The sequence below is a fragment of the Polyodon spathula genome, chromosome 1, assembly GCF_017654505.1.
Source record: "Polyodon spathula isolate WHYD16114869_AA chromosome 1, ASM1765450v1, whole genome shotgun sequence".
Taxonomy (NCBI): domain Eukaryota; kingdom Metazoa; phylum Chordata; class Actinopteri; order Acipenseriformes; family Polyodontidae; genus Polyodon; species Polyodon spathula.
The window spans coordinates 6,580,995-6,607,211 of NC_054534.1; the positions used below are offsets into that span (position 1 = coordinate 6,580,995).

A 26,217-nucleotide genomic window follows, 5' to 3' on the forward strand; every position below is an offset into this window, starting at 1 on the left:
TATTATTACAGGCCTGGTTACAATTGCACATTGTTTAGCATGTGTAGCCTAACAGTTGAGCACTGAATTCAAGAAGATGGAGACTGGCCCTAGACATAAATAATATACAACTGGAAAGAGTTTTGCATTCATTACATTTTAGTATTTCACACTGCTCATAAGGCTTTCAGAAAGGAAACTGGACAGCACTGTATCTCTCGTTCCAAGTGTTTTTGTAAATCTGTTAAATAAAAATTACAATCAAACTGTGCCCTTGACTTTTTGTTATACTGTTCCAACAGCATCACAGTTCTAGTTTAATAAAACAATATTTGCTCTGCAACAGAAAGTTTTGAATGCAATAAATTATCTTTATTATGCAAAGAATCAATTACAGCAAAACATAATGACCTTCCCAGCAAAAGAAAAGATAAAAGCACAAACTTGAGAGAGGATTAATAACTGTCCCGATTAACATAATGCAGGTAGAGATTTATTCTTCTAACTCCTTTTTAATTGGAGTACACTACTAGAATTCAACACTCGGACCATGCATATTGAAGACACTTGTGGAATTGTACAATTTAAAAGTTGCTTGAGAGTGCGAATCATGTTATTAGTTTACACAATTAAAAAATTGCTGTTCTCAAGTGTAAAAATGTTATCTTTGCAATTCAGTCCATTAGGTTTTGTTGCTGTTTGTATTAAAATTATATATAGCATGTATGACTAAAGCGGTCATGTTTAAACGTGTAAGCGTTTTGATTTAGCTAAACATTAATAATCATTTAGGATTAGAAAATCGATAATGTATACATTACTAGCAAGTCTGAATCATTTATCCCTGCTGCAATCACCTGACACGTCTGCAACGTTAGATACATTGAGCAGCCAAGTCTTGTAATTGCCTTAAAGACTGTAGTTTTTCTTGACATACAGTACTGAGCCATGCTCCACAATGCACTATATGTACAAGGCGCGCCCCTGCCAATTAAGGGCCTTGAGACATGTAATACTGTATTATGAAAACGTAGATGCTAAAAAGTCCCTTTAAGGTACAGTAATTAGTTGTGGTATTTTTCATGATATATTTATTCAACTTTCTCTCAATAGTATTAGCCGCCTGAGGTGTAACTTTATTTGCAAGTGGGTCCCATGAGGAAGGAGGTAGTAACATCCCACTCAATCTGTCCACACAGACCTACCAGAATACGCGACCCTGCAGGGAGAATAAGGATAAATGCAAGTTATTGTTGTTTTTTCTGTCATTCATATGTTCTGACTTGATTGGCAGAACGGTTGAGAATACAGCTGTTTCAGTCAGAACACCACCAGCAGAGAAAAAGAGGGAGGCTGAATCTCAAGGGAAACTCTTAGATAAACATTTTCAGAAGAAACCTCAAAAAAATTATTACTCTCTTTGAACTTCAAAGTATCATCAACACAATTAGATGAACTAGCAGGAATTCACTAAGTATAAAAACAAAGTGGAATAAAACGATTGATCAGCACGATTAAAAGAAAATCATATTTCCCTGACCAAGACAGTAAAGGTCTCCACACACTGGATGCGATGCAATGGTACTTTTACTGCGACACTACCTTTCACACCAGCGGTGACAGGCGTGCGCGACGCGATAGGTGACATTTCTCTGATTGTACAATCAGCTGGAAAAAAAATCACACCTATGATAGTCCTGTTATACAGCTAACACAAATGTAGAATACTTAATAGCTTTTCAGAATACTTATTTCAGTAAAACACCAGCTATATCCAGTTCCCTGAAAATGGACTGCCAGCTGAACTCCCTCATTGCCGTGTCCTTATAGTTTTTGTGTCCTTTATTGTACAGCTCCTGGTATTTTGATGCTGCAAGAATTTCATTTTTTACAATCAATTTACTGAAAATGTACTCATTGGTCAGTTCCCTAGCTGCCGTGCAACTAAATTACAAAAATTAGGATCCTACTTTTTTTTTTGCATCACTTCAGTGTCGCTCGTCGCATCTCACACACTGTGAACGGCATTTATCAAAAAGTTTTATTTTTGTTGTCGTGGTGTGGTGTGTCACGTCCGATGTGTAGGGGCCTTAGCAGGGGGCGACCTCCAGAATAGAGTTAGACCAGTTTCTTTTTTCAATGCAGCTGCATACTAAATCATAACCTCCGTCTACATTTTAAAGGATTAAAAACAACATTCTCCGTTGATGTTTTGATGTTCATACAGTAGAGCTCTCCTCAACATTTTCTATCAGTATCAATTAATGGGAATAAAATTCCCTTTTCTGATTAATACTAACTTTTTCGTGTCTTCGGAGCAGTTTGGTTGAAAGGATTTTTCATCATGCAAACTGAGACCTGTCTTTAACTTCATATGGTACCAGATACAGTATAGTGTACAGTAGAAAACACACATCTGCTACAAGGTGCACATTTTGCATGAGTTCTCAACAGCTAGTTCATTAGCGAGAACTGTGACAAACAAATAAAACCTCTACAAAAAAAAAAAAAAAAACACCATAAACCATCCTTTTCATCATTAAACGTTTAGCAGAGAACCACAAAGGCTCCATCCAGCCTTCCTGACCTTTTAAAAGGTTTCACTAATAACAGGATTCTTTTTCCATAGCTTAGAGTTTACTGCTTGTGGATAACTGTTCTCTAAACCTGGGAGAATGGGGGCAATCACAATTAGATGCGCCCACTGTTTAGTTCCGAGTCAATATTTACTATTGATAATGTGATTATTACGCACAATACCGTACAGTAGAGCCGTGTTAGTGGAAACTGACACACAACCTGTTAATAAGCACTCAGTCAGCTGCTCTCAAAAGACTAATTTCACATTTCAATAACTAGCAAGGGGGAAAAAATACAATACAATACACTTAGGATGCTTATTTGAACATACAATTGTACCTATGTAGTGCTACACAATTGCAAACAGAAATGTGTTGTGTTCTCAGCGCAGTGTTTCTGTAATATTTCATATTTTAATAATGTCCTGTTTCTGAGAGATTGTTTTGGCTTTATTTCTTCATCATGCAGTACATCATTTCAGAATCAGCGTCATATATATATGACACACACACACAGGCAACATTTTAGTGTATTTAAGTATTTCTAGTAAAAAAATAAATAAAAAAAGATACAGTAACATCTACAAAACATGCAGGGCTAGATTCTAAAAGAACTGGATTGTTTGAAAATAGGGAAAGTGCATACAATATGCCAGTAACTTGTAAACCCTGCCAAAACTGAACATAAAAATAAGTCCACTGAATAAAATGAATGAGCTGTTTGCTACAGGATAGGATCACAATAATGGCTAAAAGTACAAAAAACATCCAAAATGAAGTTACAGAACTGTTTTTTTTTTTTTTTTTATTGTTTATTTTTATTTTTTTTTTAAATTGATGGGAAAGCACAAAATGTTTCTCTAAAATAACATTTTGTAAAATGGAGAAGTGTGGCTCTAGCGTAGCCAAATAAAGCTGGCAAAAATTCTGTGCAAATGTGTTAGAGACATGCCCCCTGCATGACATTTAACAACTCAATACATTCAAAACAGAGACCATTTCTCACATGACCCCATGCTTTACAGAGAGACACACAATTAAAAAAATATTCTAATAGCAAATAAAACTTATTTTCAAAACACTGGCCACAACGTTGCTGCCAGTCTGGCTTGCAGGCTGCTTTCCAAGTTGCCTTTGGTTGTTTGTCTTTCAACAGCGGCATAAATCTGTTCTAATAGCCCAAAAATCAAATCTAAAGAGGTTAAATGTTCTGTTAAAAAGCGCACAGTCGGAATACATTATGAACCCGTTCCATTGTTATGTACTGTAATACTGAAATGTGCCAAACTGGTATTAAAAACCGACTTGATATCTTTTTATTAGACATTCTATACCTATCCTGCAATATGAGCGGATAAAACCCCTATTGCGTAATTAAGGGAGGTTTTTGATCACCTCTCCCAACCTTTAAAATAACATTTGGTTATTGTCTTCTTTTGTGTGTTCTTTGTTTTCAACAGCGACATCATGGAAACATCATGTTGGCCAATTCGGATGTACATCCAACCCCTGTTGCATTTAGAATAAAACAATTGAATCGCTATGACGGAAGAAAAAACATGCATTTAGCAAAGATCGTGTTTAGTGACTCTGGTCCCAAGTGAGCTCCTTTTTGTCTAAATTGCCATCAGGTGGACTTCGGTTGCTACTAAACCAAAAGAAGAGTTAATGTGACCCACATAATGGAGAGATTGTTTCAAGCACTTCACTAAATACTTCAGAAACGACAGTGAACATATACAGAATGTCTGAATGCTTCAAGGATTTTAGCTTTGGCTGTATTTAAATTATCTTAATATAGCGTGGTCATCTATTTGACAGCTTTCACATCTCTCCCTTGATCTGCACTGATTTCCATCAGCGTGTAATGGTCATGTGGGATTTCTAGTGGCTCACCTGAAAGGCACTGTCGTTTGAAGTGTAGGATGAGGCATACAAGTGTGGTTCCATGCCCACTCGCTCCTAGTTGCCAGTCTTGGCTGGGGACCCACAAGGAGCTCTGCATTGACCTTTGTGGCTAGTTGCGCTAATCACACTCCAGTGAGCACTACTGTTCAGCCACCTGACGAGTCCAAGCAGAAACATCCCAGGTTGGACCCTTGCCTCCTGTTTATATATGGTGGATACTGAATGATTGCACCATGTAACAATTTTTTTTTTTGTTCCTGGGTAGTAAGTGTTATTTCCCAATTGCTTGTGCCTCAAAAGTATAGAAAATGGCTATTCCCCACAAACTTTGCTTTTCTGACCAGGACAGTGATATTTCAAAATATCAGTATTTCCAATGGGAAAACGGGCAAATGTGTGTCTTTTCATTCACATAAAGTCAGAAAAAAACAACATATGAATCCAAATTGCCTAAAAATTTAGAAGTGAGTAGTTTTTCGAGATTTACGATTATACTGTAAATACAGTATAATCGTAAATCTCGAAAAACTACTCACTTCTAAATCTTTTGTAGTCATTTTTGTATTACTTTAGTATAAATACATGTTAATTTGGATTCATGTTGTTTTTTTCTGACTTTATGTGAACGAAAAGACGCACATTTGCCCGTTTTCCCCACTGGAAATAGTGATATTTTGAAATATCACTGTCCTGGTCACAAAAGCAAAGTTTGTGGGGAATAATAGCCATTTTCTATACTTTTGAGGCATAAGCAATTAGAAAATAACACTTACTACCCAGGAACAAAAACTGTGTTACATAGTGTTGTTCGTGGCCTGCGTACGCGGAGGCGTTGCTATCCCACGTATCACACCATATATGGGAGGATGGCTTGGCGGTGACGTTACAGACCAGGAAGAGACAGACAAGTACTGAGCGCTGAGCACATATTTATTAAATAATAAATAAAACATTTAAACAAAAAACAAACACTGCACACAAAACAAAACGGCACAGTGGCCAAAACAATCTCTTCTTAACAAGTATCGTGCTGGTGTAAAACTAGCACGCTCAGCAGTTGATATTTCTGCACGTGGTCATATACCATATGTGTGATCGACTGCCAATTTGTAAATAAATCATTGACTGGCACTCTCACGAGATATTTGTTTGGCACAGACAAAACGCAAACCTCATCCCTGCCAACCTACATTAACCATTAGCGGTCCATTTATTCAGTGCTTGTCAGGCATGTCAGGTCGAATTTATTTTCACACGTGCTGTTTAAAATATGTTTTTTTTTTTTTTTTCAGATTAAAAACAGGTTTAAAAGGCAATGAATCGCAAAAGGACACTCAGTACTGTATTTCCAGCCAAGCCCCACCCCTTGTTTGCTGTATTTTTCACATTCCTCTCCTGATCACTCGTTTTTATCCCCAAACTCCTCAATATCCAAGTCCAAGTCATTATGCAGAAGCTGTTATCTCCTTTGTTTATGTCCGTGTTATCTCTGTGGTGCATTTTCTCAGCTTTTTCTGGAGAAAAAATGACTAGAGACCTGTGCTTTACTTTTTGATGATCTCGGACAGGGTCCGATATCAGACTGGAAAGGGTTCAAATAAGCCAGTACCTGATAATAATAATAATAATAATAATAATAATAAATTAAATAATAATAATAATCCCATCCCCATGGGTAGTGGGTAAACCCCATCACCCCCCCCCCCAAACAACAGGGTCCCAGAGGACCCTCAGGTGAAGGTAACCGGCCTCTTGGTAACAGAGGTGGCAACAGCCACTCTATTTGTCGGCCTGGTGGCCACGGTGCAATAAAGCATAAGCATCCACGGGTGGTGCGGGAGTGGCATCCTCATGTGGTGTAGGCTTGGCATCCCCAGGCAGTGCAGGACAGGGCATTAGCTGACCATTTGCAGACGATGGCAGGAGCTGACCCTCGGGAGGTGACAGCAGGCGCTGACCCGCGGGAGGTGACGGCAGGACTGGACACTTGGGAGGTGACAGCAATGCGAGTAGTGGCAGTGCTGGCTCCTCCCCTTCATCCAGAAGGGGGGGGAGTCCACTGACCCATGCCCAAGCTCTCCACAAATGAGGCATCATTCCCGGCCATCGAGGTACCTGATGAAGGCATTTATTCCCTTTTCCCCTGCTGCGTACAAAGCAGAGATGCCCACCTTCAGCTTGGGGGCAGGTGGCGCTTACTCCTGCTGGGGAAGCAGCACTTCTCCAAGGGGAGTTGGACGCTCAGGCTCCCCCCCTTTGGATGCTGGACGCTTGGGCTCCTGCCTTATGGCCACTGGAGACTGCTTCCTTGTTCCTTTTGCCTCCAACTGGCGTTGCTGCTCCTCCACGCACTTGCCCTGCCCCCTTTTCTTTCTCTCTGTCTTCCTCTTCAGGGCAGGTGGCTCCTCCGTTCCACCCTGAAAGGGGCAGCACCCAGTGCAGTGCCCGCATTCTGCACAATGCAGGCACCACTGACCTTCTTCCATCCTCTACAGTCCTTTCCCCGGGTCCATTTTCTTTCTTTTTGTTTTTCAAAATTCACAAAATAATTACAAGTAAAAATTGTGCTCGTAGTACCTCTTCTGGCCTGCGTATGTGGAGGCATTGTTATCCCACGCACAACAACATACAATACATGGCAGGATGGCTTGGTGGTGAAATCACAAACCAGGAAGAGGCAGACAAGTACTGTGGGATGAAGCGCTGAGCGAGTATTTATTAAATAATAAATAAAATGTTTAAACAAACACTGTACACAAAACAATGCAGCATGGTGGCCAAAACAAACAGACACTCTTCTCTTCTTAACAAGAAGTGAAACTGCGTACTTTGGAGTGCTCAACCCCAACCACAGTCAGCAAAAGCTGCTGATTTTTATACTGTGGTCAAGGGATTAACTGGCTATCAATTACCTGGTTTATCCCTCGACCACATTCTCCACAGGGTTTCTCATATGCATGGTCGACAACCACTCTGTCAATAAATCATAAGCTGCCGACTGTGCATTCTCTCGAGATATTTGTTTGGCAGAGATGAAACACAAACCTTGTCCCTGTCAACCTACATTAAAAATAAACCCAAAACAGTACCCGATAATAATAACAATAATAATAATACTAAATCATTAATTAATACATTAATACATTAATATTAAATCATCTGCTGTTTCCAAACTTTTGAACGCTACTTAACAAGAACATATTTTTATTTTAAATGTGCTTGACAAAACGCTGTATCAATACTGCAACAGGGTAAACACATGACTATGAAGAAGCTGGGCAAGCCAGTCTAGCAGTAAGCCTTGTCCAAGTGTGCTGGCTTCTATGGGCCCCAGGCTCCCTGAGAACATGGAACACAGATTTCAGAGCTTGGAATATACCACATAGACCCTGGAAGATGTACACTCAATTCATACAGCCTAAGGCTGCTAGTTAAAACAATGCTATTATGATAAGACCTGACTGGTCCATTTTGAAGGCTGTTATATACGCACATATTTGCAGTCAATTCTCGTTAAAGATGACACGGATTAGACACATTTCGAGATACTACAAATTTTCTACATGGTCCCAGACAAATTTAACAATCGCTTATTGAAAATTACTTCTTATAATTTCATGTTGATGCGAATTATTTGAGTCCCCACAGGGAAGAACATTTTGAGTAAAACTAATTCAAACAGCTAATTTCAAAGGGTACTGGGAAATGTATTCACTTGCATCCAGACTGATGCCTCTGTTCTGTATTTTAGTGCTGTTTTGTGACTAGTAGCAGCGCAAACACGTGCACTAGCTTTCAAAACCGCTAAAAGGTTTATTGTGGAATAGAATAATTATTTTGTATAAATATTCAGACAGGTTTACCTCTCCAAGTGCTTCATAACGCTTTTGGTTCCATCTGTGCAAGTCCTCCCGATAATTGAAAACAAAAGGCTCTCCAGTTTTTATATGCCTCAACTGTCCCTCTAAATAAAAAAATAAATACAAACACAATTCAATTTTTATATAAAAAGACTATGAAACATATCAGATACAGTATCTGTTCTATCAGCACAAAACTAACAGATATAAAAAAAATCACTATTTCATTCTAGAAGCAGCATTAGTTCACTTTGCCACAAGTACTCTTATCTTCAGCAACACCACTGTTTTCTGTATTTCTGCATTATTGATTGGTTGTATTTGCAGGTCAGTTCATGGTGCAGTCATCATTACACATAGTAATTGCTGTAGTAAATAACTGTCTTTCAAAGCATTTTTTTTTTAACAGAGATACCAATGAAACAATAATAATTGGTAGCGCTTTACATTACATGAATAGCATTCTAATTACACTGCAATGGCTTGAATGACCAATTACCAATGATTTCTGCTCTTTCTTGGTAAGTACTCTGCAATTACATGGAAATGGTCTTGTGAACACCATGTTGTTACCTATCGTACATGACAACACCATGGCACAAATGCTATCTCAAGAAACCTCTATTTAACAAACGTTGGAAACTTCTTGAAGTGCATAATTGCACCATGGACAGACTTGGGGCCTGCTGTAGTGAGGCACTAGGATGGATGTTACTTTTGTGGCCCACACATTATAAATACACCTATTAAAAACGCCTAGAAAAATCAGACTGCTGCCCTATTTGTGAACATTGTTACTCCATGTTGCAACTTCACTCAGTTTACAGAAGTGTCTAATATCTATGTTTACACTTTGGGATGTCCTTCCCTTGTTTCCAGGAACTGGGAAATCAGAAAAGCACAGCACCAAACCTTTACTTTCAGTATCTCATCTCTTATTAATGACTGAATTTACAAAAATTACATTTTCCTCAGATAAAAAAATAAACAAAAAAAAACATGTTGGTGTTAATCTGGTGAGATCATCAGTGTTGTAATCAAATTAGTTTAAGAGACGGGTACATGTTTTTTCTGTACTCCTAAATAAAGAAATAAATTATGCATTCTTGGGAGATAAAACTTAAATCTTTAAAACAGCAATGCCTAACAGAAAGAAGATTAAATGATTATAAAACTGAACATGCAAGAAAAGTTCAGCTCCATTGCCTTTGCAACACAACCTCTCTGAGGAATTTGCTTTCATAACTTTTTTTTTTTCTCAATAATTAGTGCACTGTTCTATTTTTTATGTTGTGTGTGTAATTAGATGTACATAACCTTGGATTTCCAGCAATAAAAAGCTGAAGGCTAGTGTGATAGAATCATCAGCTTTGAATGCAAATGAAGACATAACACCAAATACCCCCTCCCTTTTTTCAAATCAACCTAGGGTGATTACTGTAGCTCTAATTACAGCTCACAAATACCTGCTAACAGCTGCACTTCTTTTTATTATTACTATCAATATTGGAAGATACCATGTGCCATTCATTGTGATTACCAAGCATCCCTGTTCCAAATATTTTCTTACACTAAGTGGCTTCAAATGCTAAGTAATACGATGTACCGACTAGTGTTGTAATTCAAACACTGACATTAACACCGATTACTGTGCAAATTCTAACAACGATTATCGAGTTAAAATGCCTTAAAAAATTTAAAAAAAAAAACCTTCCCTCGCTGTAACAGTTTCAAGGAACAATAAGTCCTCTTTTTATAGAGCATGGTATAAAAAACTTATTCAAACAAATCCCAATGTTTTAAGGCACATTTGCTAAATACATTGGCATTTAAATATAGCACTCTCCAATTTTTATATTCCTGCCGTCACTAGTCTGACAAATTTCCTGTGTAAACATAGCGGTAAATTAAGAAAAAACAAATAAAATAAAATCAACTCCACTGTCCAAAGCAAAAAATGAACAAGGTTTCAAAACTACATAACACTATGGCCTATGGAAATAAATAAATCGATCTTTTTTTTTTGTTTTGTTTTTGTTAATTTGCTGTTGGTTATAATTTATGAATTACGTGGCTCAGCTTCTGCTACTAGTGAAAGCAGCAGCCCTTTCCAGTGTGCCGCGGTTGCAGAGATGCATTTCACTTTTTTTGTCATATTTTTATATGATTTGCATTATCTTCTGATAATACAACTATATCGTCATTTTTCCCAAAACAGTACATTAGAGGTAGCCGACCCTTTCCTGCAGTGGAACTCTCGACAGCGACAATTCGGGTTGATCATTTTATTTTGCGTCTCCATAATTGAATATGTATAGTATTTCTTTCATACATGTATGTTGATTTTTTATTTACTGCCCACACTGCACTATGATATGTAGAATATCTATTTCATACATGTATAGGCCCAATCAATCTACAAACCACATCGCAACCAAACATGCATCACATTCTGGAGAGCTCAGAGAAGCGTTTCACCCATGTGGATTCGCTTACACCTATACAGTATATTACCAAGGCCCTACCTATTTCACGGCCCTGAGAAACGTGACAAAGACCGTGAAATTCATTCTTCATAGTGAAAACTGTATATTTTGTGTACTGTTATGCTGCACTTAAATCCAATTAAGTTATATATATATATATATATATATATATATATATATATATATATATATATATATATATATATATATATATATATATATATATATATCTCCTGGTTCCTGACGTGATTATAAGCCTGTTTCAGTTTCAAAAAGAAAGCCGGACAGGATTTATTGATTGAAACTTTGCAGCAGCCAATAACTACTCTGGACTTTGCTCGGTGATTGGTAGATAATGGCATCCGGGCGGGTTTAGTTTCCTAGGAGCGCTCAACTGGTACTGTTAAGCTAGTGAACATTTTGCGAAGTGTCCAGAATGAATTTAAATAAAAAAGTGCGGATAGTGCATTGTTTCAAAAAGAAAAGGTAGAAAAAAACAACTTTCTGAAACAGCGACACGTGACGACGTTGTAATGTTAAATGTTATTAGTTTCGCTCAAGACAGGCTTGGGACTTGTTTAAAACAAAATACGCATATGCTCAGTAACTTTTCGAAGCAACAACACAGTACATTAATATATACAAGACACATTTTTAATTGCATGGAATATTCGATTTCATTTCAATATTATCTATTTGTTCTCGTGGGGTCCCAATCGATAAATAATTTTATTATTATCGTTGCTGTTGGAAGTCTAGTACCTACTCAGCAAACCGAGGTAATGGCAAACAAAAAAGACACCTCTACCCACACTCTTTCTGTCAAAATGTAAGTCTGTTCAGCAATTCAGACGTTCACACCTGACTGTGGGAGCAATCAAAATTTTACACAAGTTAGGAAGCATCTCTCATGTTTGCCCACTACAGCCAATCATAATAATGCTATTGACTCACTTGTAAACATCACTGGTAGGCAGGATGGCAGACAGAATGCAACCATGGGACTTGAGCCACAGTCATTAACATGATTAAAAACCAGCTACAAGTACAGAGGGTTCCCAAATACACAAAGAAAATGAGTGCATAAAAACAACTTACTTTCATTAAAAGCATACTCAAATTCCTCTAAGTTATTAGGGAAGTTAAAAGGGGGTTCGTCTTTCTTCATCAGTTCATCCAGGTCTATCCTAGATAACAAATCTAGAGATAAAATGAGAGGCAGCATCGTCATAAACAGTATGGAATACACACACACACACACACACATTTATTCCAATAAACTGTTGGTTTCTGTTTTATCGTGTTTAAAAAATGTATATGGCATCAAATAACAAGCCTGAAAGTATGACATCAACAAACAAGCCTGAAAATACAAGAATGATACATGTCATTTCCATTTGTCATTTAGTTTGTACAAGACTGAATATCTATTAATTAGAAATGTGAACCACAAACTAAAGTACTGATTTTGACCTTAGCTTTGTATATGTATAGGATTCTGGCTGTAGTGTTTTTCCCAACATCTGCCTCCAAGGTGGAATTTTTAAAACTGACCCAGCAAGTTGTCTACAATTTGAGTTAATAAAAGGGCAACAACGGGCATATTTATTTATTCTGACACAACAAGTTGCCTAACTTTTGCAAACAAAGAGAAAAGAAATATAATATAATACAGCACACATGGAAGCACACTGTTACACATGCACTTCTTAGACATGTCCTCTTCATTATACAGTATATAGTGAGCAGTACAAACACAGGTATATCTGTGTGCAGTCACTTACCTTTAAGCGCTGTAGTTTTCTCCTGTTCTTCTTGCCCTCCTAGCTGTGCCATCTTAACCCACACAATGAATAAAATAGAGTGCTAGTGGTTAACAAGCATGGATCTTTCTCTCTTGCTAATTATCACAGGCTAACCTGAATCAATTGTGGAGAAATAACATGTTATTCAACAACAACCCTGCTATCGAAAAACAGTAACAATAATAATAATAATAATAATAATAATAATAATAATAATAATTACAAACTTTAAATACACTGATTTAAAAAACAAAGCATTCCTAATGTACACTTTGATTACATACAAATGCTGTAAACGTTGGATTACATTTTGGACCTTGAAACATAAGTAAATAGAATGCAGTGGTAAAATAACCGTCCTCAGAACTCATTTGGTAAACTTGATTCAAAATCTTATTAGAATTGTGTGGATGGATTATATATTCTCCTTTCAAATGCTTAAAAAACTAACCCCTTTGAAAAGTGTTCTTGTAAAATTGATACGTGCCTTGAAAGTATAAGTTGTGAGCAGTCTTTATAAAAAGGAGGAAAAAATAAACTTTTGAAAAATAAGCATTCCGGTCCAAAGCTTACTGACTGCCAGTTCCGCACCTGCAAGACGCCGCTGCGCGTGCACGTGTTGTTTACGCATTTCTTCCTTGTGACCCATGTCATATTTACTGTGATTCTAATAAATAAGGGTGATTGACAGCATGGTTAGATGCTTAATTAAAAGGGTTAAAAAGCAGATGATTTGTAGTCAGTTTGTACTCCTCAGTGCTTTGATGTTAATGTAAACAGTGTTTAACTTTACCTGCCTGATCCAGCATGGATGCTGTTAATGAGACGACTCGTCTCAGTTACGCATGATTCTGATTAAGCAAGGGTAACCCTATTTCACAATATGCATAATATTACACATGTTTCAGTACTTTAATTAGAAGTTGCCTGTCCTATGTTTTTAATATACCAGCCAGTTCCATCGGGATTAGGAGGGTTGCTGTACCTGTCTGTAAAGAGTGTAACTAAACATGTGAACACGACATACAATTTATCGGGAACCACCACCTTCGTAAGAGCTCCACTGCAGCAAAACTGATATTACTTATTTTCATAAGCTTTTAGATTTGTATCACTTTGAAATCTCCCCTGTTGCAGGCCACAGTCACGACTGCTGTTGTTCCCAATATACTTGTTATACCGGGGAACGTGCAATTGGTGCCCGTGATTCTAGACCCCTGGCGATATATGTAGCTGTACTTTCTTTCATCCAGCTTTTGCAATACATTACTAGAAGAAGAAAAGCCTATTTCCTCGCATGCATTTTACTTAACTCACATACCACGGTAACTAGAGAGGAGAATACACAAACATCCTGCTGCCACAGCTTCCTCAAAAATTTTAGAAATCTGACAGGACATGCGTCACAGCGGAAGCGGAAGTGTGAGGCACCATGGAAACCGACACTTTAAGAGCTACATTTATAATCTGACCGCAGTAGAGTGGGCTGCGCCGACTGTGCAACCAGGAGATCTAGTAAACAGGTTGCAGGAGACCGTGCAACCGCCAAAGCAGGCTCTCAATCTTTGAATTTGTTATGCAGATTTGCGTTCCGAGGCCCTGGCTAATGTGATTTATACCTATTCAAATACGATGTCCAAAATACTGCAGTTTCACCGAATTGAACTACTACTGTCTATGTATGTGAACGTTATATCTGCTGAAAGTAGCAATTAACTTACTAACTCACTATGTGGCGTTCTCTGGTGTAGCCAATTCAACAAGCCAGGAAGGACTGGCAGCTTGCACAGCTCCAGGCAGCGCTAAACTAAGTTTCGGGACACGTCCAGAAATATGGATCACGGCTAGTCTTATGTTTTAATGTAAAGATTTAAGGGATAAATTACCATCTATTTAGGGATGAGGTGGTCAGTGATGTAGTTTATTTAGGGATGAGGTGGTCACTGATGTGGTTTATTTAGATGGTCAGTCATGTGGTTTATTTAAGGGTGAGGTGGTCAGTGATGTGGTTTATTTAGAGATGAGGTGGTCAGTGATGTAGTTTATTTAAGGATGGTCAGTGATGTGGTTTATTTAAGGATGAGGTGGTCAGTGATGTGGTTTATTTAGGGATGAGGTGGCAGTGATGTAGTTTATTTAAGGATGGTCAGTGATGTGGTTTATTTAGGGATGAGGTGGTCAGTGATGTGGTTTATTTAGGGATGAGGTGATCAATGATGTGATTTATTTAAGGATGAGGTGGTCAGTGATGTGGTTGTTTATGGATGAGGTGGTCAGTGATGTGGTTTTCGTGGGGGGAAACTCATTCAAAATAACATAGAGCTAAAGAGCTAAGGTATTTAGATGTACCACTGTGGTATTTATTTGTTTAGATCACTATATGTTTAGCTGCTGTAATCCATATGTCCACAAAACACTGCATTTGACAAACAACTGCAGGTTTTGATGACCAGACTCAAGACTCTTTTAATAGATAATCCACCCCAAAACTTTGTCAAGTGGGGTCTTTAAGGATCCCAGTGATTCTGCATGAACAGCATGACTTGGTAACCCATCCCATACCATCACCACTCCGCTATAGTGTTATCACATGTTTTTTAATTTCAAGGTGTGTATTTGCTTTTATACAAATCTACTATGCCTGCCGCATTTGACACCATTAGGTCTATCTAACCACACAGGTATTTAGTTCACTGGTCCTCAACCTAAAAGATTATGTGGCTGTACTCAAGCAGAATGCAAACTGAAACCATGGTAACAGCAATTTAATGGGCTGAATGAACGCTTCATACCAGTTACCATTACTAATTGAAGGATTGACGAGAGGGGTTGCTGATAGTGTGAGGCGTGCCAAAGGGTTTGCTTTGGCTGCACAAAATTGCCCTAATTTGAAGAAATTGTAACATAAAGCAACATAGGCGACAAAATGTTAAAAAAAAAAAAAAAAACTGATTTAGACTGGAACACTTTAAGTATTGGGAAATAAATTGTACCTCCAGTACACTTCTGGGAAGGGTTCAAGCTCATACAGTAACTTCTGAAGAAATGTGATTATTGACTACAGTGTAACAATTTTATTTATTTTTTTTGGTTCCTGGGTAGTAAGTGTTATTTCCTAATTGCTTATGCCTCAAAAGTATAGAAAATGGCTATTATTCCCCACAGACTTTGCTTTTGTGACCAGGACGGTGATATTTTGAAATGTACCTATTTTCCAGAACATTCCAGATAGATTCAGTACTGAGTAAACTTGGAGTAACTTCTAGAACTTTCCAGTAGTATAAATAGTAGTATAAATACAGGGGCCTTAAGCCCACCAGTTAAGTTTAGTTCCAGCTGCCTAAGTGAATACATATCTGCATTTTTCTGAGATGGCATCAAGAGGCTGCAAGCATCCGGCAGACGCATTTTGCTATGTCTGCGGCCAATTTATCAAGACAAGAGCAAAAAAGTACTCCGTGGAAGCATCTGCTAAGATGTCTGAGGCCTACAAGGCATATTTCGGCATGCCTGTCAGGGAGCAAGACAAACCCTGGGCACCTCATTTCACCTGCGAGCACTGCAAAAAACTCTGGAAGGTAAGATGGACAATTGTTGCTCGCAATTTTATGTCATAAAATTTGTTAAAATTTTTAAAATTGTAAAAGTTTTTAATTTTAAAATGTTTTACAATTTTCAATGTTATTGAAAAAATATATCATATATGAAAAATGTTGCGAGAATCTCTTACACATTAGTCATGGGTGAAATAAATGTATTTTTGTAGGATGGTACAGAGGAGAAAAGAGAGCCATGAAGTTTGCTATCCCAAGAATTTGGCGGGAACCCACTGACCACTCAAGCAACTGCTACTTCTGCATGGTGGACCCTTCCAAACGTCAGACTGGCAAGAATGCACCTGCTATCATGTATCCGGACCTTCCTTCATCCATCGCCCAGGTGCCACACTGCCATGAGCTCCCTGTACCCACTCCTCCGGAGAGAGAGCAGCTGTCTTTAGAAGAGAGCAGCAAGTCAGAGAGCGAGGAAGACGTTGTAGATCCAGTTGACAATTTCAGAGGTGGAGCTGAGGGGAGAAACCCATACTACTCCAACCAAAAAGACCTCAACGACTTGATTAGAGATCTTGATCTCACCAAGTCCAATGCCGAGCTTTTGACGTCTAGGCTCAAGCAGTGGAACTTGTTGGATGAAAGTGTGCAAGTCGCAGATCAGAGGAAGCGTCACCAACCTTTTTCCAGCTTCTTCACCTGTCAAGATGGGCTCTGCTTCTGCCACAATGTGACCAGTCTGTTCGAGGCAATCGGAATCACCTGTAACCAGAATGAGTGGCGCCTCTTCATTGACAGCTCATCCAGGAGCCTCAAAGCCGTGCTGCTCCATAATGGTAACAAGTACCCGTCGCTTCCCCTGGCTCACTCGGTGCACCTCAAAGAGGATTACAACAGCACCAAGACCTTGCTGGACGCCTGTATTTACAGTATAATCGTAAATCTCAAAACTACTCACTTCTAAATCTTTTGTAGTCATTTTTGTATTACTTTAGTATAAATACATGTTAATTTGGATTCATATGTTGTTTTTTTCTGACTTTATATGAACGAAAAGACACACATTTGCCTGTTTTCCCATTGGAAATAGTGATATTTTGAAATATCACTGACCTGGTCAGAAAAGCAAAGTTTGTGGGGAATAATAGCCATTTTCTATACTTTTGAGGCATAAGCAATTAGGAAATAACACTTACTACCCAGGAACAAAAAAAAAAAAAAAAAAAATTGCTACACGGTGTTATCAGATCCCTGGAGTAAAATGGACCAATCCAGTCTCAGCTCATAGATCTATTAGCCCCTAGTTTCTTAGCTAAATATTCAACTTGACCTTTACTGCCTTTCGCTGTTATGATGGATGGTGGCGATGTCTTGTGAACGCAAAGGAACATTCTCAAAAAGTCTCTTCGTTTTAATGTTCCCGGCCACAAAACTAAAAGTGAACTTCCTGTGCCAACTGAGCCTTCTCATAGGAAACTACAGCACAGTGTGTCAGGTGTGGTGCTCCGGTCTATTGCAAAACAGGAAGTGAGTGGGAAAAATAAATCTAGTACTTCCATAGAACTAATAGTGCTGCGGCAAGATAAATGTGCTTCACTTGAGGTAAAGGGAAATAAAGTTTGTAAAGTAAACACATTGACAGAACAAAATATCTGAGAATGTTTTCTTTTTTTCTGTCATTAACCAACTGACATTCTTTGGAGCGAGTGACCTACTTTGACCCTGAAGAAACTCTTGAGGCAAAATAACCCAGGAAATGAAACATAAACAAACTAGCTCAAAGAGTCTTGTAAACTTAAGAGCTTTCTTTAACCTAGCTTTTTTACTTAAAAAAAACCTGTGCACAAAAGACCTAGTCCCTACATAGCAAATGGCAGTGGAGGCAAGATGCATATCATAATTGTTTTAGCTATAACCACCAAATTAGATGTTCATTTTTTCATTTAGTTTTCCCAATTATTTTACCCCCGATTTTGTCTCCAATTTGAAATGTCCAATCATTTTCCATCTTACCACAGCAAAAGCATTGAAAAGGGGAGTAATGAAGGGGTCGGGCGGCACTGTAAGCAAAAGAAGTACTGACTACCAAGGGTCCGATCAGCAGCAAAAAAAACAAGAACACGAAAATAATTTTACAGTTACAGCAGAAGAAACATTGATGGAAATTTCTTCTGACGAGACACTAAAGCTCTAATTTTGTTGTTTGACAACCTCTTTCTAACTTTTGGATTTCTGTGCGACAAGAATACCAAGAGCTATCATCTGCCTTTTCCATCGACCTACCTTTGTGAATCAGGTTTTGCTGCACTCACTTTACTAAAAAAGTAGTACAGGATCCTCATAAAGGTCTCCACTACACTGGATACGATGCAATATATCCACCAATCCTATTTTTGTCGTATCGCTTCAGTGTCTCTTCAATGTCGCCCATTGCATCGCAGGCAGTGTGAACAGCTCAAAAATACATGTTTTTTTTTTTGTTTTGGCATAGAGGCCTTAACTGTTGAAGATAACCTTCGCCTATACCTCAGCCACACATAGCCCCATTTCAAGCATTTGTGTTCATCCATGCAAGCTCATCCCTACCATTAAGTAATGTAATTAAAAAATAATTTTAAAAAAGTACTATTCTTTTTTATATTGTTGGCTGTAAAAAATAAGCAATTACTACATTAGTTTTGTTGAAATTGCCATGTAATGCATGTTTTACTTATCAATACAAACTATTCTGCAGTAACACAAGACAATGTGGTCGCAAAGTAATTTTTGTTGGTAGCAGGGAGTCGCAGTATTGTGAAGTTTGAGAACCACTGCTATAGAGAGTGTTTGTTGCCCAGTTTAAAAAGTTCTACTATGACAGGACATGTTTTTTTTCTTCAGATGAGACTTGAGTTCATTAGGCTACAAATACAGTTTATATTAGATTTACAAATAATTCTCTCAAATGGAAATTATTTTTCTAATACAAAAAGAAAACAATTAAGGTTGCAAAAATGTAAATACAGAAGTGCCCAGCTTTGATGGCACCATAAGCTGGGAGGCCTTCCACACGCAGCTATCCATGTTGGGGAAGCTGTGCAAGTGGAGCGAAGACGACGAGGCACAACAGCTGATGGCAGCACTGAGAGGGCAGGCACAGATAATGCTGCTAAACCTGTCCGAAGAGGAGATAGGCAACTACCACAACTTGGTGGCCTCCCTCCAACGCTGGTACTACAAGGGAACCAGAGCTGCTGCGAGTCAAGTTCTGCAAGTCAACACAAATATCAGGGGAGTCTCTGGCTCGATTAGCCACTGACCTGGAGAAGGAAGCCCGGCGGGCATACGCGGACGCTGCCATCCAAGAGCAAGCCCAGTTCCAGTTCTTTGAAGCCAGGACCAGGCGAACTCCACAAGTACCTACGCCTTGCCAAACCCTGGTTGCTACAGACCGCTCTCCAACTCGCCCAGGAATGAGAAGATGTGACCCAGGAAGAGAGCAGCACCCGACCACAACCCACAGCCCAATGGGCTGAGCAAGAAGAGAGTGACGCCATCCAGAGACAGAGACCTTGCAGGATATCGTGGCTGTCCAGCAAGCCATGATTGAACAGTCCGGACCACCGGTGGGAAATTGAAGAGGGCCAAGGTTGAAGGGGAAACCTAAGTCGGGGTCTTCAGTCCCAAACTAAACACTAGCGCACCAATCATCGTGGGGAAAATCAGTATTGGGGCACATCTCCATCCGAAGTGCAAGGGGGAGGGCGTGCCCTGCACCGCGCAGATAGACACTGGATCCACCATCACCCTGGTCAGACCCGATGTCCTTCAGCAGGATGGCCAGACCAGCTGGACCAAAGTGGCAACCACAGCGGTGCAACTACAGACGGTGATGGGACAACTATCCCCAATTAGAGGGAGAGGGATACTGCAGCTGTGCCTGGGGGAGACCGCCTTTGACCAGGAGGTCTGGGTCGCTGACACTCAGGACCAGTACATCCTGGGGCTGGACTTCCTTCAACAGGCGAGAGGGCGGCTAGATCTAGCGAAAGGGAAGGTGGCCTTTGGAGCAGGCCCGCAGATTCTGCTAGATGAACCAGCCGCCCCACCCAGCGCAACAGTCTTCGTGGGAACCCTGATACCTGCCAGCCCTTTCAAGAGCTCCTGCAAATGCTGTCAGCCAGGGTTGAAACACCAGCAGAAAGCCAGAGCAGCGGCCGCCACCATCGCAGCCAGCCTTGTCCAACATCGGATTGACACCGGGCACTCACCGTCCAGTCGAGAAGCACCGGTGCTTCAGACCCCCTTCACCAGTTTGGGACCTGCAAGGGACTCTCCCCAAAGTGAGGCGCGGGTGCCATGACACCGCGGTTCGCCTACTCGCTACAAGGACTTTGTTTCCTCCGCCGCCCAGTCTAGCTGGGCAATCGAACCATGCTGGTTCCAAGAACCTCATGCTACAGTCACTCGCATTTCATCACTCGCCAGCTGCACCCTGACAGGATGCTGCAGCTGCTGTTGTGGACCTACAGCGGCAGCATGGGAAACATGTGACGGGTCGCAGCGACACCAGCAGGACTGGAGTCGCTCCAACTACGGAGCTGGACTCTTGGGCACTGTACCCCGCAGACATTTTGGGGACAAAAAGATACTAAGGTTGGGGCAATATAGCGATCTGTGCATCTATGTAATTGTGTCTTGTGTACTGTACTGTAATTCCCGTTGTATTGTGTTCCTTTCCCCTCTGTATGCCCTGCAGTTGCTGGTCGACTGTTTGTGTCTAGGGCGTCAGGGCGTTGTACTGCCAATTATGTGTATGTTCTCAAAGCTGGTTACTGTTCCAGAATTGAAGTGAAGCAGACAGAGCAGTGGTCTCTGAGTCATTAAAGCAATTGAACTTGAATCAAGCGTGTTGTCTCCTTCCTTTCTATTGCCTGCGAAATGCTACAATACTGTATCCCAATTAAACAAAGTGCTGTCCCAATTAAACAACATAAATAGCATTGAGAAGAACCACCTCCCAGAGTTGTATCCCATTTAAGCAGGAATCTCGATTATCAGTATCCCGATAAAGCAGCGCCAACTTTAATCAGATGTTTTAACACCTATTTTTTTTTTCCTTTTTAGTTGTCTATTACATTTTTCTTTCAAAATGAACAAAACATGGGGAAGCGCCACACTTTAGTTAATACTTAATGGATTTCTACATGCAGAGTAAACATAGTGTGATGGGGAAAAAACAGTACTGTAACTTTTTTTTTTCTCACTGTTGTACATTAGGAGTTAAAACCAGACATGATAAATGCTGAGATACTGCCTATGAATAATTTATTAACATATTAGCTACTTATATGGACAATTTTGTCATTGAAGCATTGCAAGAGTAAAATAAGTTGCCAAATTATGACACATATTTTTTAAAAAGTTTTTACTTACCAGAAGGTGGACGGAAAATCACATCCCAACCGTCGACTGAATTTACCCACCGTCCTGCAGTCTGTTGACTCGAGATCGCTTCGTAAAGAAGCGCTAACAGGTTGAGCGCTGTGAGGTGGTGGATTATGGGATTTGTAGGCACAGGCTGAGAAAATTGTAAAATTAAAGTGGCTGCACAAACTACACATTTTAGATATGTGTATTGCTCCTAAACGGCACCTCTGAAATCAAGGTTAGTCCACGCTTACTGTTTATGCTAATAACAGGTTAGAAAACCGTAGGTATATATATATATATATATATATATATATATATATATATATATATATATATATATATATATATATATATATATATATATATATATATAACGGGGTTACAAAAAACAGTTAACTGCTATGTGTAAGTAATTTTCAGCCCTTGTGTTTTGCAATGAAGTGCTTTTGTACAAGTTGAATTCAGGTAATAACTTTGCAAAATGAAGACAACTTTTCAGAGGCAAAATAGTGGTATTGAAGAAGGAAACATAGTGATTAGATGCCTCCTACTATCATGAACTGCATCACGTACTGGCATCAAAGAAATTGTGGCTCTTCCAAACTGAAGCATTTCAGTCATGTCTTCTCAGGAAGAAATAAGAACTAGTATTCGTGGACAACCTATCATTTTGTCTCTCAGCTAGCCAGGCAGAAATTCTTGCCAGCAGTTGCACTGACTCCTAGGAACACCCAGACACAACAAAAATTACACATTCAGTAATATCAACACACTTCCTTCTCACGGCATTTGTCATAGTAGCTCCAGAGTTTTGGTACAAACCAAGGCGTGAAATAAAGAAATATAATTCATACTAGACCCTGCTATTGATGTTATGCAGCCATCTGACATGCATTAGAATCATATAGTTTGTATCAGATACCTTGTATCACATTAAAATTGTGTGATAATATATTCTGACCCATATATTATTCTACTTATTAAAAAATACAGTAGTGTGCTGTAAGATCCATCATTCAAGGTGAGAGCAGCCAGGAAGCCCACTTGTGGGGAGTACAGTATATCAGCTTGTATCATACAGCACCCTAAATTATAGTCAATACAATATATATATATACCCCATTAAAGGTATTTAAATAAACCCCAAATAACTATTTTTGTATGCATCAAACATGATTGATGGTTGTGATTTTGTAAATATGGTTTGGAGAAACTGTACAGCAGGTCTTGTACTCATAAAAACTGATACATGATTTCTTGGATTAGTGGTGCGTTGTACTTTATTCCGCTAGCCAGGAGATATTTTCGACTAGGGAGAACATAACAGCTCCTAATTGCCAATCGAATCAACAAACAATATTTCCAGAAAAAATGTAAGTAGATTTTCCATCATATTTTTTTTTTCTGTGAAGGAAGGAAAATACTTTAATTGTCAGGTCACACACAAGTTGTATTAGCTTTTATTATTTGTATGCACTTTGACAACTTAACCAACATTTAGATAAATATGCTGATAAAAATATCAGAGAAAGTACGCAACGACTTTTGCGTAGACATACACTTTGACCTCCAAAATGGCATAATAAATACATGGCTATGTTGTGTGACAGCACAACCTTTGGATTAGACACTGGAAATGGAGTAAGAATGATTACCAGCTTTATTGTAACATACAGTATTTCTGAAAGACACAATAAGATGAGAAGGGGAACAAAGCAATTGAAACGCTTCCACATCGCATGACAATATCTGAAATGCCTGTCATCTGCAATGGAACAATGTCTGTTAACCTATTTCTGCTTAATGGGATGTCGATTATTATTATTATTATTATTATTATTATTATTATTATTATTATTATTATTATTATTATTATTATTATTATTATTAATAATAATAATAATAATAATTATAAAATCAAAAACAGAAATAGAAAAGGTTATTGTAATTAACTAGAGAACACTCTCTGCACAATAGCATGAAAAGGGGGCTTGAAAAAATAATTGATCACAATAGAAATTGAGCTGTAAATACTTTCAAGTGAAAGGACTGATTTTCCATTCCTCGTGTGAGCAGAGAACAATTTATATATAGGGCTGGGAAATCCAAATGGGTCTTTAATTGATCAGAGATGTTGCCATTCTTTTTTTTAATAGAACATTATCCTTCCACTTAGTTTTAGGTTTCATAAAACTGAGAAAAATCCAGGAGAGCCTTTTTTTTGTAGTCTGATTTTTAAATATTAATTGAGTCAGCTTCTCTTTGCTGCTTTACTCTTGGACATTTACATGGAAGCATTTTGTTTAAAATTTCAGTGTGTTTTGTTTTTGCTTCTACATTTTGAATGAATGATGTTTAAGATGTATTCCAGGTCAGTGTAATGTAATGTAATGCTTTGATCTGCCACTGGGATTGAAATCACACTTGTTCATTTCCGTCAGCAGCAGATCAAAATTTCAATAGGGACTCTCAGTCCAGATGGAATTGCAGGCAGGCAGAACTTGATCTCTTCAACTTGAGCTGATGGCAAAAGTTACAGTACCTAATGAGCGTCCAATGAGAAGGACACTAGAGGCATGCAGAAAAAAAAAAAACTATGTAGGCTGAGCATAAAGGCTGTGAATATATTGTACTGTATATTAGCTTGTCAGGAAAATGGATGTGATTCATACAGTACATGATCTTTGACTTGTTTGTGATGTCTGAATGCAGCTTGAATTGTAGATTTCATACTGCAGATGAAGCCTAACATCAGAAATTTAATTTCAACTTTATTGCCAAACATGCATTTAATATTTCCGTCCAGCTTGTGTAAACCACTCCACAATTGTAAATCAGATATTCAAGATGCACCAGATAGCACTCTCACGATATCAGTAAAACTTTTCTGTCAGACGTCTCACTGAACTTTCCAACATATCTAGAATATATATTCAATTTTTATTAAAAAACAAAAAAACATAATAAATGCTACCCTCAATATTGCTCTAGCTGAAAAAGAAAATATGTTTTCTAAATAAACATTTAACAGTATAACAACACGTTCTTTAGTGATACAGTGCTAATTTATAGTAAGTACATTTATAATTGAAAATGTTTGCAATTGTCTTGTAGTGTTCTTTGGTTTCTCGCAGTTCACAGCTGTAGCTCTATGTTCCTTGGCTCTTATCGAAATATGCTTTCTGTAAGTGATCCACCAGGGTCTTCTCTTCATCTTCAAGTGCGGCTGCTTCTTGCATTTCCCACCTGAAATGATAAGACAAAAAACACGTCTGTACCCCCCTTTCTCACACCATTAGAACTTATGTTTCAAGTAGTTCAACACAAAGATCAAGTAGCAAAACCCCTTCTCCCTAAGAAACGCACTGAACACAGAAACCAAGTCAATGTTTAATCTAACATTCCATTTGACATCATTCGTTATTCCAGTAAAAGTATCATTTCCTTTTTCATTTAGCCAAAGAAATAACACACTGTAAAGCATTAGAATTGATACTCAAGTCAATGGCCTTTTTAGGAACTTAGAAAGAATAAGCAGAGAAGTTGTGTCGCTGCACGAGTACTTATAAAGGGAGACATAATTAGTCTACAAAAAAGGCAACTAGAGAAACACAGTTTTTTTTTTAAATTAATATTTTCTAGCATCTATGGGATGTAAGCATATTAAAACATTTGCATAGCATTTCCTGTCTAGTTTGAACAATATATTAATATAACTGATGAGTAGATCATGGCTCTGCTATACCAATTATTATGATCCCATAACATATAACAACAGTAACTTGAAATCTATGCAGATTATTTATTGCTCTTAATATACTGCATAAAGTTCATGGCACAGTAGCTTTCTGGCATACTGTACGTGTTTATTTATAAAAGAGCCTGTCCCTATGCTAAAGTGCAACATTCTTTTAGAAACACCATGGACTCTTTACAGAACAGAACAGTATGCTGAACACTGCATTTAGACCTGTCTATTTACTAATGCCATGCTGTTTACACAACTGATTTTCAGTAACCATGCTTGTTTCCATACAGAATACCATTAATACCAGTATCATCTAAAATTATTATTAAAAAAAAAATAATAATAATAATATTTACAAATGTCACGACGTGCGAGGGGGGCAGAAACTGCAAGGGTTATTCAATGTTTAATTTGCAAATAGGATTAAGCAGAATGACATTTAGCTGAAGGTTACTCGCAGCAGACAAATGCTTTGTCTTAGTTGATATTGATATTCAGAAAGCAGCCTACATGTCAGCACGACAAACAGTTGATAAATGAGCTGTCTACCCATAGGAAGATGTTAAGTGAAAATTTGAAACAAAAAAAAAAAAAATGCAACCTAAAGGATAATATGAAATCATTATAGAATACAGTGGGACTTGGTTAGAGTTTATTACATCGGTGTTTGCAACCGTATGAAAAAAATTAATAAAATGCAGTTACACGTTAAGCAAATGTACTGGCAATTTTTTTTAAACAAATAACCCCATGAAGCACTTCCCTGCTACATTTGGCACGTCACACTTAATTCTCTACTTTGGGAAAGCTTTTGTTTTCCGGGAAGCTGAAACCTGAAGGGATGCCCTCCTGTTCTTCTTTATCAGGCCTTTCCTGATCTGCTTACTTC

General features: G+C 38.5%; 2 protein-coding genes across 5 annotated transcripts in view; both read right to left on the reverse strand.

Moving 5' to 3' along the window:
• Nucleotides 1–14,022, reverse strand: part of LOC121313095 (cotranscriptional regulator FAM172A homolog) — a 177,985-nt gene extending 163,963 nt beyond the window's left edge. For 3 of the 4 annotated variants that reach the window (XM_041245261.1, XM_041245287.1, XM_041245278.1), the window contains exons 1-4: nucleotides 13,939–14,022; nucleotides 12,597–12,731; nucleotides 11,911–12,012; nucleotides 8,330–8,430 (exon numbers count right to left, since the gene is read on the reverse strand). In XM_041245261.1, coding sequence (XP_041101195.1) covers nucleotides 8,330–8,430; nucleotides 11,911–12,012; nucleotides 12,597–12,648 — 255 coding nt within the window. In that variant the 5' untranslated portion in view covers nucleotides 12,649–12,731; nucleotides 13,939–14,022. The remainder of the gene's footprint in view (nucleotides 1–8,329; nucleotides 8,431–11,910; nucleotides 12,013–12,596; nucleotides 12,732–13,938) is intronic. The other variant, XM_041245270.1, reaches the window with a different exon arrangement.
• Nucleotides 14,023–24,776: 10,754 nt separating this feature from the next.
• LOC121318594 (uncharacterized protein KIAA0825-like) overlaps nucleotides 24,777–26,217 on the reverse strand; it is a 130,718-nt gene continuing 129,277 nt past the window's right edge. Inside the window, 1 exon segment of the mRNA XM_041255442.1 lies at nucleotides 24,777–24,826. Coding sequence (XP_041111376.1) covers nucleotides 24,797–24,826 — 30 coding nt within the window. The 3' untranslated portion in view covers nucleotides 24,777–24,796.